The sequence below is a fragment of the Lepisma saccharinum genome, chromosome 11 (genome assembly GCF_977018435.1).
Source record: "Lepisma saccharinum chromosome 11, izLepSacc3.1, whole genome shotgun sequence".
Taxonomy (NCBI): Eukaryota; Metazoa; Arthropoda; class Insecta; order Zygentoma; family Lepismatidae; genus Lepisma; species Lepisma saccharinum.
The window spans coordinates 33,424,094-33,436,830 of NC_139239.1; the positions used below are offsets into that span (position 1 = coordinate 33,424,094).

Here is a 12,737-nt window from a genome sequence, read left to right on the forward strand (position 1 = left end):
GTTTTTATTGTTATACTGGTTGCATTTCCAGCTGGCAGCGGGAAACAATAAATCAGCGATCAGTTGAATTCTCTTCGAGTAACATTGGTCATTATTGTGTCACAAAGCATCGAAAGTTGCTGGCGGGATGAAACAAATGAGTGCCGGATACACAGCATGTTGCCAAACGTACTGTAAGATGAGGAAGAGAAAGTTGATCAGTGCCATTACTGGATAAAAGTTGTACAATAGTACACAAAGTATGAAAAATTAGTACACAAAACCACCGAACACTGTAGAAACAAGCTAATAAAAACAACCAACAAAAATAGATGTACGCTTGGCAATGTTGAAATAGGAGAGCAATGTTACCCCTAGAATTATTACTTTGCAACTGAGGTTGTTGAGTCATCGAAGCGCACACCCCCAAAGACGATTGGGGGACAGATGGAGCTATGTAGATGAGCCGCCAGTTGGGCCTGCTATCAGTAGGACGTTTTTCTGCTGTAACCTGTATATTTCTTTTTAATGTATGTATGTTTTGATATAGCTTACCATAATATACTTGTGCTTTGTATTTATAGCGAAGTCACCTGTTACTGCTTCCTTGGTTGATACTGAAGATGATAGGAATTATTCTTTACATAACTGGTTCCATTGTATTTATTGCTTTAACAATAGAGTCTGGACTGTTTATATTGGGTATTATTTTGTTACTCTTCACTGGTAAGTATACTTATATATTTACTATAATTTTTCATTTTTGTATAGCAATATACAGGGTTATTCAAAATGATGGATACACTTTCATTCATGTATATTTCCTTGAATATACATTACATATTAATAATATACATACAAGAGAGAGAGGAAGGTATAATGTTCACAAACTTACAATAGAGGTTACAGATGTTCAATATGGCCACTGCCTGCTGCTCGGCAAACATCTAAGTGGTAGCCGAACTCATCCCACACACGAAAAGCATCTCTTGTGTAACTGAGTTCACTCAGCTGTGATACGGTTCTGCAGGTCGAGGTAGAGGTGGTAGAGGTGGTACGTACACGGCTTGTTTGACATACCCCCACAGAAAAAAGTCACATGGTGTGAGATCAGGAGATCTCGGGGGCCACGACAGAAGAGCCAGGTCTTCATTTCCTATGCGCCCTATCCATCGGTGAGGAAGGGCTGCATTCAGAAATCCTTGATCAGCATGGTGCAAATGAGGCGGAGCCCCATCTTGTTGAAAAATGAAATTTTGGGAAATTTCATTCAGTTGAGGAGCAAGCCAGTGTTCCAACATGTCGAAATACGAAATCCCACTTACAGTGCTATCCGCAAAAAAAAAAAATGGGCCGTAAATCTTTCTGTACGATAAGGCACAAAACACATTTACCTTTGGTGAGTGTCTCTCATGTGGCAGTGTGGCACGGAGATTTTCCAGACCCCATATACAAACATTGTGCCTGTTCACTCTTCCGCTTAGGTGAAACATTACTTCGTCACTGAACACTACGCGTGGGAGAAATGTGTCATCCTCCATTTTGTCTAGCATGTTCTCACAAAATTCAATACGCTTTTTTTGTCACTCTCGAGAAGCGCCTGTACAAGTTGTAAGCAGTATGGTATGTACAATAAACGGCGTCTCAAAACTCGTCATACAGTTGCTTGAGGTATTTCAAGTTCTCTGCTAGCTGCATTAGTTGACTTTCTAGGACTGCGCACAAAACTGCCTTCGATTCGTCTCACATCCTCCTCTGACACACGCGGTCGGCCTGTGTTTTTTCCTTTGCAGAGACAACCAGTTTGCTTAAATTAATTAAACCAACGGTATATGCTCCTCCTAATTGGTGGTTCTATGCCGAATCGAAGACTGAATGCTCGCTGCACTGCTGTTGCCGATTCAGTTTTGCCAAACTCAAGAATGCAGAAAACCTTCTGCTGCACAGTGGACATCTTCTGCTGCGCACTCGAGTGGTTGGTTACGCAACTTTGCTCTAGCGGTAGTATTCGAAACTTTAGACCTTCCCCTCTCTCTTGTATGTATATTATTCATATTCAATGTATATTCAAGTAAATATACATGAATGAAAGTGTATCCATCATTTTGAATAACCCTGTACTTGTACGAGGTTTATCCAGAAAGTAAGTTCTGATGAACTATTAAGAAAAACAAGTATGTAATTAGCAACCATTTATATTCCCATTTCATGAACAGTGCTCAAAGTGAGGGGAAATGTGGATGATGGTATCCTCCAGCTAGCAAAATTTTAGCAAAATATTCCCTCCAGTTGTCTCATTGTTACCATATTAAACCATGAGAAAATCCCCCCAGCTAACTCCAAGGCTTGACTAAACATCCGCCAGTTAACATTTTCCACTTCAGCAGGGACGGCGACAGGGGTGGGCACGGGTGGGCAAGCGCCCACCCACAAATTCCTGTGCCCACCCGATTGCCCACCCAATCAAATTCACTCAGTACACATACTTAGAGATATGTGAATGTTGCAATAAATAAGTGTATTCTGGTGTTCATTACATGTATATTTTACTAACGAATATTATCTATACTAGAAATGTTCACATATCATCATCCCATAAAAAGCTGATTGAACTTTGTCATTAGAAAGCAATAAGGAATTACTAGAGATCTTGAAACAAGAAAACTGTCACCAATTGAATACTTCTATGAGTAGAAGCAGCTAGTGGGCCTAGGAGGCGCAAGATTATGCAAGGTATGGTCAAAATGAGATCAGAATTTAGGGTGAGCTTGAGGGCTGCAGCTCGCCTGTCGCCGTCTTCACTGGGGGAAAAAAACTGCTTTGAAAAGTAGGCAACCACATATAGAAAAAATTAGGTACACTGGATGTGATGAAAAAATGTAGATAAACGTATAACTAACCACCTCATGTAGCTTGGCGAAAAGATATAACTGAAACTGTGAAGGGGATTCGGGTGGGGTCTTGGTGTTCTAAGCTCCAGGTCTTCACATATATAAATCCCGGCCTGCGTATGATTAAATTAATCTCTAAATAAACAAATAAAAACCTCAGCGTTGCTTCTTCCAGCAACACAATAAATTATTTCGACTTTTGAATTAGGTCTACATTGAAATTCGATCTACTAATAAGAAGCAATCACAATAACCACTATAATACCGAGGTATATTAATTTTGATGTAACAGTTATGGGTTTGGAAAAAGCAACAGAATTATTGAATTGATTATGGGTGGCTAATTCTGTTTAGAAATCCTAGTTCCACACATAAATTTTGCCTATCAGTTACATAATCATGCGATTTTTCTTGTGATTAACTTACGTAGAATGAATTAAGAGAAGAAGGAAAGCTTTGTTTTGAGGGCGTCAGAGAACTAATCAGTCACGATGAGAATGGTTTAAACTTTAGAAGCATCAGAGGTTTAGCCGAAAAGATCAACAGAATCTTTAGATGCAGATGAAGTAAAGAAGAAAAGGTATGTCACGAAGTACCCATAAGAAAATTTTGTCTATTTGTTTTTAAGTCGACTTTTATGCTCAGATAGGCTAATCGGGACTAAACGTACAGTTTAAAGTGGAGTCTGAACCAGTGTGCATTGTGCTTCCACCAGAAGAGGGGGCAGTAGATGAACCTCTTCATTATAAGGCGACAACGTTATGCCATTGGAGAAAAAAATATACAGAAAGAATTCGCAGGGAACGTGTTATATTATGACAATAGAAGATGAGTTCATTTAAGAGGGTGTATTACCAGAAACAATAGTTGAGACTTTCGGAAAACAACGTTATTTTTCACGGAGTTTGCTGCCTTGATCCAACAATGAAACACTGTGAAATTGAAACTACCAACTCAACTTCCGAAATGGTATGAACTAATGAAACTCCACTTTTGGAAGAGTAATTTGTTGCTAATTCGACTGATTTGTTCTATGTGAAGTCACTTTTCTGCTAATTTCGGCTGATGGCGACAATGAGGTTCAATGGTGATTAGATGAAAGTGACGAAGGGGAGAAAACAAATACACGCAGACATTGAAAATACAACCCCCCACAAATTATTATTTTGACAGTGGTTCCAGGCCCCAGAGACTCGTTCGCCTGCAAGATTAAAGTTTCCAGGTATACTGCTCAGGATAGAGGTTGACATTTGAGCGCTTTCGAAAAGTTACCGGTATAGTGACCAATTTCGATGAATTCCTTGTGTCCAAAATTACATTCTACAAAATGTTAACTATTTGTTACCTCAGTGTATGTGTTCATCTAACCCTACGTGTTTCACTTCTCCCGCACGATTAACGAAGATTACTTCAGAATCAGAATAACTACTTAGCTAACAGATTTTTCAATGTTACTTGACTATTACTTTTGGGCGATCTTTTGTCAAAATAGCCTTTCATAAGCCTGGGGATACTTTATGCAGAATGAAAAAAAGAATTGGGTTTTCCGTGTGTGTGTGTTTACATTCCCAATAAGACATAACTTTTAATCCAAATATCCGATGGCGGCAATTAGGAGGAGCAAGGGGAAAGTTCCCCCGCCACATTTTGCTACTTGTTGCACCCGCAGTATGGCCTCTTAATGCTACCAAAGAAGTAAACTGTCCTTGCCCAGAGGTTTTGGCACCCGATAGCCGGTATTGCAAACATTCAGATACATTTGTCATTTGTCAGTTGTAGTAAGTCAAGAAGAGTGGTCATTAACCCCCAAGTTTGAGTCAAAATCTCATATGATGAAAATAATATGATCAGGAACATGGATTTAAACACAATTTCTATCAGTGTCGCCTAATATATAAAGTGGAGTAGGTATGAGCCTTGTATTTTTGCACTTGAAGGACAAAATGTGATTAGAATGTATGGCTGCGCACACACAAACACTTCCTTGAAGTAAGTGTGTCCATCGGAGACAAAGAAGTAGAACAAGATGCGAGAATAGATTAGAAAAGGAAGAGGGAAGATACCAAACACACACACACACACATGTGATGTGTTGTGCATGGCAGTTAAGAGAAACATTTGAAGAATGGAACGAGAGAAAGTGAAAGGGAGAAAGAAGTAACAAGCTGAGAAAAAAAGCTATAAGAAGGCATTAGGGAGTAAAACGGAAAATATGAAAAGGAAAGAGAAAACAGAAGGGAACTCGGGAGTGTAAGAGAGAAGGGGATACATATGCATGCATGTCGTAGTACATATATGTGTCTTACATGCATATATATATATATATATATATATATATATATATATATATATATTTACATTTATACCTGCCCACCCTAATCTATCAATATAAAGCTTCTGCCCACCCGGTCGAAAATTTCTGGCGCCGCCCCTGCACTTCAGGCATTGGTCATGGACACTTCTGGGTTGTAACCATCCCACTAAAAGCAAGTGGGTTCATTACAACCCAGAACTGTCCATGACTGTACATATAGTACATTATTTTTCGACAGTTACAACCGCTGTTCTTCAGGCACTTATTGTAGCAGGAAACCAGCTTTTTCTTCATTGTAGACTGATGCTGCCTGCAATGCAAACCACATAGTAATGATTTCTTAGTCCTTGTTGTCATAATGAAACAGTCAGCAAGCAAGAATTTTCATAAGAATACATGAAATTCACCAGGTGCAAGGTATGGGATGAAGAGAGGGGTGGGGGTGGGTAAATTAGATGTTCTCTTTAATTGCATGTACCAAACTTTCACACCCCTCCGATGATCACCTGCTCTCAGGCCCATGCCCAATGGAGGGGGCAAGGGGGCCATGCCCCACCCTCCAGCCATGGAATATTTCACTGCAAAGCTATAAAAACCTACAAAAAGAAAGTGGACGAATTTTCAGATTTTGCAAGAATTTCGATTTTCTTCTTGCATAAATGAATGGGTTGTTTCTGGCGAGAGAGAGAGGCAGACTTCAGAAGTCTGCAGTGTACCATATTTAGTAATTTTAGTTTTATAATCAATTATGCAAAGCTACAAAATCTCCCAATTTCATCGGGACAATTCACTATTAATCACTGTTCTGACTTTTTTCGAACTGCAATCTTTATGAGAAAATGTCCTTTTTTTGGTTAATTCACATTCAGACATGTTTTTCATTATAAGAATCATTCATAATATGTATCGTTTAACTTGTAATTATATTATTTTGGTATACATAGATTATTATAAATCAAATCAAATCATGGTTGTTCAGTGGTGATGGTGTAAGAAAATTTAAAACATTGTTAATTTGGGAATACTGTATTATTCGAATACTTTTGAGAATGGAATGTAAGCAATAAGCACCAAGCTGTATGCCGTGTGACAGCCTTCTCTGTAAGCGACTGTATTGTTGATTTTCGGGTAAGGGGGGTTATTGCTGATTGATTTCTTTTCCCGTTACTTTGGTCCATAATATTGCAACACTGCAATTATACGTCCAGCTGCAATGCTAACATAGCATTGATGCTCACATCCAGGGTACAAATTCCCATGGTGGAGGAGGGCTCTCCCACCTTCCCACCAACAATCATGTTCTATTAAAATTTTCCCACGTCGAAATTTCCCATGGGGAAGAGTTTCTGTTATAAGAAGAAAGATAAGCAATTAGTTTTGACTTTACTTAGAATACTATCAGAAACACATACAAAGAAGGAAGAACAAGAATGATGTCTGCATACTGCATACATCTCTTGTTCTCCCTCTCTTTAGAGCTGGTAACAGTATGGGGTTACAACATGCCTCTTTAGACATAGATAATATTTTATAATTATATCAAATTGGACAAGTAAGGAACAGAGTTGTTGCTGCAAAGGAGGCTGTCACCCTAGGACCCTGGAACACAGAAATTAGACCGACCTGTTATTTCTCGTCCATTTCTCACCACCTTTCATAGGAAATAAAACAGCACTTACATGTTAATAGGAAACTAATGTCTTCTTAAAATATCTTATTTATTGCCCCTCCACCTATTTACGTATATCAGAGCTTTAATTTGCATTCGAATTTGCAGATTTGAACAATACCACACACTGCTTAAATGAAGATGATGTGGGATGCACAACTGACTGACCTTTTATTAGCCACATTTCTTGAATGTGAAGTTTTCTTTTTGTCGGATTCAACAGAAAAGAGTAGCCACATAAAATGTCTTCAATGTCTAAGTATGCCAGCTACAACTAGGTAGGAGGGGTGTAAATTTGGTGCAGGCGATGCGAAAATCTATTCTCGTCCTGGGCACTGAAATCTCTAGCTACAGCTCTGATAAGGAGTGAGAGGCCATTAACAGATTCACACTATTATAGAAACATAACACAATAAAATTATGAAATTTTCATTATTATTATTAATAGAAAGCAATAATTAAATAAAATCTAATACTTATTAAAAACATTTCACCTATCGTTTATCTTGACATTTTGAACCAGTTGTTAAAGTAATTCATTTGTTAGTTTATAAATGAAGCAAAATTATTATTTTTTATTTATGTTTAATGGTTTTGGGCTTGCCCCCCCCACCCTCAAAAAAATCCTGGGTATGTGCCTGCCTGCCCTGTTGAGCATCATCCACATTTCCACATATTTCATTGAAGATTCAAACCCATCTCCGTACCACTGAATCACTTGTGGCATGATCTTCAAAACACCTTACAAATTTGATGATAAATTTCAGACGTTTTCATGTTTCTTGTTTTCCAGAAACAGATCATAGATGGCATCTCACATGTGGGGAGCTTCTCAATTTTATTGTACATCATAAACACATAACATGATGCATAAACATTGATCAAATGCCTGTTAATGGTGTCCATGCTTGCCAAAATCAATAAACTTGGCACACATGCCCAATATCATGAATCAGCACTGGTGGCAATATTTACAAATGGAACTTATTACCTTGATATCCCTCATATATAAGTAAACTTTCAAACATATTACAAGATGAATAAGATGAAAATAAGAAAGAAGTTGTCCTATCACACAATATTTACTCAACCAGATAGAGCAAACATCATGGAGGTCAGCTTCTTTCCTGTTTTCTCCATTATCTAATTCATGGCAGCTCAAGGAGAACATTGATGGTTGACTTGAAAAGAAAACTGAAAGTGGTATATGTACTCTGCGGTTCAAAAGTAAAGCATGTTTATAACATGCAACTGGGAGAAAAATTTTAAATCGGTTTGCATTCATAATGAAGCCTCGTCTATAGACATATTTTAAAATACTTTTGGTTGAACATAGGAAAATCTAAAAAAATATTCTATTCAATGGATTTCTTTCTTCAGAAAGCAATTTCAGGCATAAGAAATGATCAATGGGTGTTGTGTTACTGGTGACATGTTAATCGGTGGTTTGTGGGTAACAGAGGTCACTTGCAGTATTTAATAAATTAGGAATAGTGAGTTTATGGATAGAATGAAAAAAGGATAAGCCAAAAGGAAAATAGTGGAAGTCTTAGAAATTTAGTACAGCATGAGACATGATGGAATAATGAAAGCCTTAACTGAAGGAGGAATAGAAAAAAAAACACTGGCAGGCCCAGGATGGAGTATGTAGCCAAAACTTTCTCACAACTAAAGATTTCAATGGCAGATCTTCACCACCCCCAGCAATGGAACGGAAAACCTTCCCCAAAAGGAATAAATTCAGGGTTCTCTGTCTTACAAAGCCTTGGGAGAGAAACTCATTGGAGTGATGTAAATAATGGCAATGCAAGCTTTGAAACTTGTGTATCATACTGAAGCACCTAAGCCCTTTTTGTAACTCAGAAAGAACACCCATTTCTACTTTTGTAATAAAGATAAAAGTGGAAAAGTGAATACATTTCCAACAAACATCAGACCACAATGTGGATTTTTCAAGTTCTAGTCTGCAGTCTTAACCTTATCAGAACCTTATCAGGGACTTAAAAAAATATTATGTGCACTGTTTTGTATTGGAAGCATAATTGTAATACAATTATCATAAATAAAAAATACTCCAGGGTTGGGGTAATGGTATGGGGGTGGGGAGAAACCATGACATGCACCTGGGCCCCTGTTTTAGTTACAGCACTGGTTTTGATACTGAATGACTGATATAGCCTACTGATGTGTGACAGTGAATGACAAATCCTTGTTCATTTCCCCCATTACTGAACAGGAATTAAAGAAAATATTCAGGCGTATAAAAAACAAACGATCTTCCAGCTTGATGAAACACCAGACTTCCTAATTAAGAAATGTTATAGTTCCCTATGTCAACCATTACTACATATAATAAACAATTCCATTGAACAGGGTATTTTCCCAGACAGGCTAAAGATAGCTGTTGTTAAACCATTACTGAAGAAAAATGACCCAAAGGATTTATCAAATTACAGGCCCATTTCACAACTCTCAGTCTTCTCAAAAATTATTGAACATGCAATAATGATGAGAGTAGAAAATTTCTGTAGTAAACACTCAATCTTAAGCTTGTCGCAGCATGGTTTTAGGTCCAAACGAAGCACGAAAACAGCATTAGCAGACTTAGTAGAATGTGTCACACAATCGCTGAATAATTGTAATCACACGGTAGGAGTCTTTTGTGACCTATCAAAAGCTTTCGATTCTGTAAATCACGAGATATTGCTGTGGAAACTTCAAAAACTTGGTATTTGTGGACTACCACAAAAGTGGTTTCAATAGTACCTTACCAATAGAAAGCAAATTGTAGAAATCGCTTACACCACAGCAAAAGGATATGTAACACATCAACACTCCACCATGACAAGTGTAACATGTGGGGTGCCTCAGGGAAGTATTCTTGGCCCTCTTTTGTTTCTTATGTACATAAATGATTTACCAAATGTTATACCTGAGGCAAATGCAATATTATATGCTGATGATACAAATATTATAGTAACAGACACTTCCAAAGATGCTCTACAATCTAAGGCTAATAACGTATTAAACAAATTAGATGACTTGTTTTTAAATAATAATCTACTCCTCAACAGCACAAAAACAAATTACATTACATTTTCTACAATCCAAACCAGAAACCAAATAAGCCTCAATCTAATATCTGGGAATACACAACTAGAGCCTAGAAAAAAATCAAAATTTCTGGGTATCATTCTGGATGAACACCTTAGCTATACAGAACACATAAACATGCTACAATCAAAATTAAGTAGTGTGTGCTATGCCCTTCGAGAAATGGTAGACATCTCAAGCACCCAAACTGTAAAGTGCCTTTATATGGCAAACTTTGATGCTTTACTAAGATACGGGATTATGGTTTGGGGTAACAACGGCCACTCCAATGTCCTTTTTATGCTTCAAAAAAGAGCTATAAGAATCATAGCTGGAGTAAAGAAAACTTATTCATGTAGAACTCTTTTCCGTAAACTTAATGTGTTACCTCTCCCCTGCATATACATTTATGAATGCTTAATTCATGTTAAGCAAAATATTTCCAACTTTGCCACAGATGAGGAAATACATGGCCTAAACACAAGAAATAAAGACAAACTTCACATAAAACACTGCCGCCTTAACTTATGTAAAAAAGGTCCCTTAAACTCCTCCATAGATCTCTACAATAAACTACCACAAGATGTGAGGAAAGAACCAAAATTGATCATATTCAAGCACAAGATAAAATCAATGCTTCTGAAGCATGTTTTTTATTCTATAGCTGAATACATGGAAGCGACTTTTACATAAGACAAATGTACATAATGTAGTATAATCACATATTATTCTTGTAAAATTAAATGTCAAATGAAAGTGGATAATTAGTATCACCTAGAAGTAGGCTGTAATGTTCTATGTCTTCTCATGTTATATTTTTTTGTGATTTTGATATAATACCAGAGTAAGACCCAATTTTTTACAATTTTTGGCTATATATTTTGTATTTGTAAAATCTATTAATGTAGTATTGTATTGTAATGTAAGTATTGACATGTCCTATATTACCATGTACTGTAATTTGTACACACCGGTAGTCCTTGGACGTAAAAAAACTAAACTAAACTAAACTAAACTGTCCCATCCCCCTAATCAATATATTTAGGAAAAAAAAACAAATTCCATTACAAATATGATTCTTCCTGAAAAAACACACACACAATAAACTCATTTTATCCAATATTCTTGATACTTGTGAAACAAAAGTGTACTGTAATCATACATTTGTGTACTTGTTCTTTTCTCTTTACAGCACTGTGGCTTTACTTTTGGGTGTGCGTTTTAAGTCTGTATCAAGAGCTTCGTAAGCACGAAAAAGATGATTTGGAAAGAATGAAGAGGATGATGGGGCAGGGTGAACAAAATGCTGGTACAAATAGTCATGCTGTTTACCCTATACGTCATTTTCAAATATCACCAGCATCAGGACCAATTCAGTATATAGATAATTAAAGGATAACAAGCCACCCTATGTGTTCTTAGTTACGTGAGGATATTTTCTGAAATTAATTTGTCTTACTGTATTTTTTCTTATTGTACACTTTCTACTACTTTTGGCTGTCCACAATAATGAGGCTGTAATTATGATTACATGAAATTATGGTGATGGGACACATGTACAAAGAAAACACCTTTGTCCAACTCAGGGCTCAAAACTGAAACCTTGGATACCAAGATTGTAAATCGAACTGCGCAATACGCTGGACCACTGAGATAGCTAATTTTTCTATAAAATTATATATTTTTGTTAAGGCTTGACTGGACCTTTGGCTGATGCAGGGTAGCTTCTTCGAAATTTCTAATCCCTTTCAAAAACTGTTACGATATTCCAAAATCCGAAAAATTACATAAGCTTAAATTTTTTCTAGAGCATTCATCTAACTCTGCATGTGTGGTTTGCTCTGTTCTCTAGATAATATCAATAATTTAATGCTTATGTAGCCATGAAACTATTATGAATTTCTAAGCAAGAACGAAAGCAAACCACATGAAGAGTCATGTGAATGCTCTACAAGAAATTCTAAGCATTTGTAATTTTTCAGATTTTAGAATATCATAGCAGTTTTCGAAAGGCGTGGGAAATTTATAAAAAAGCTGGCCTGGCATTGGCCAAAGGTCAAGCCAATCATTTATAGCATGTGAAAGTCTTGCAAAATTTACCTCTCACATCCAAAAATGTATTACTAACCATATCCGTCTCTACCCTTTTCCTTACCCATCTCTCTTAACAAGGTCTGAACCCAGCACATTATGTTAGCCACTGTTAGATGGAGACTGCCTAAAGGCTATATTGAGCATACCCATATTTCCCTGTGAATTACACTGCCAAAAGTGGTGATGCACACATTGTTGGATAAGAATTGTTTTGTGTTCACTCTGAGTAATGATATAATCTCTAAATTTTCAACATAGATCCACCGTTTTGCCACCTTTCTGTGGCACATAAAATTTATAAATTATGTGCATACTGAGTATTTAAGAAATAATGGTTTAAAGTGTGGGGATGGTATTGTTGGAAGTACACTCCATGTGTAGAAAAATGGAGCAGACTTCAGAAAAAATGTATAGATTTTTAAAGGTTTCTCTTCTTCCAGTTCTGAAAATTACCTTGTGTCCAAATATTTTGTCTAGTTGTTGCAAAGCGAAATAATTATGAACAAAAGGAGAGTCTGACACTTTCACATAGTCTACATATAATGGTAATTAAGCAAAATTTGGAATTTTCATTTATTCAGCACCAGTCTTGTGTGAAAAATGGATGTTAGTATTCTAATATAATTTTGAATTTGAATTGTTTTAAGTCCACCAGATAGACTAATTGGGACTGGACCTACAGTTTAAAGTGGGATCT

The 12,737-nt window shown here is 36.8% G+C and overlaps 1 protein-coding gene across 1 annotated transcript in view; it reads left to right on the forward strand.

The window, feature by feature from the left end:
* LOC145995193 (uncharacterized) overlaps positions 1 to 12,117 on the forward strand; it is a 59,541-nt gene extending 47,424 nt beyond the window's left edge. Inside the window, exons 5-6 of the mRNA XM_083131749.1 lie at positions 564 to 705; positions 11,139 to 12,117. Coding sequence (XP_082987875.1) covers positions 564 to 705; positions 11,139 to 11,338 — 342 coding nt within the window. The 3' untranslated portion in view covers positions 11,339 to 12,117. The remainder of the gene's footprint in view (positions 1 to 563; positions 706 to 11,138) is intronic.
* Positions 12,118 to 12,737: the final 620 nt, after the last annotated feature.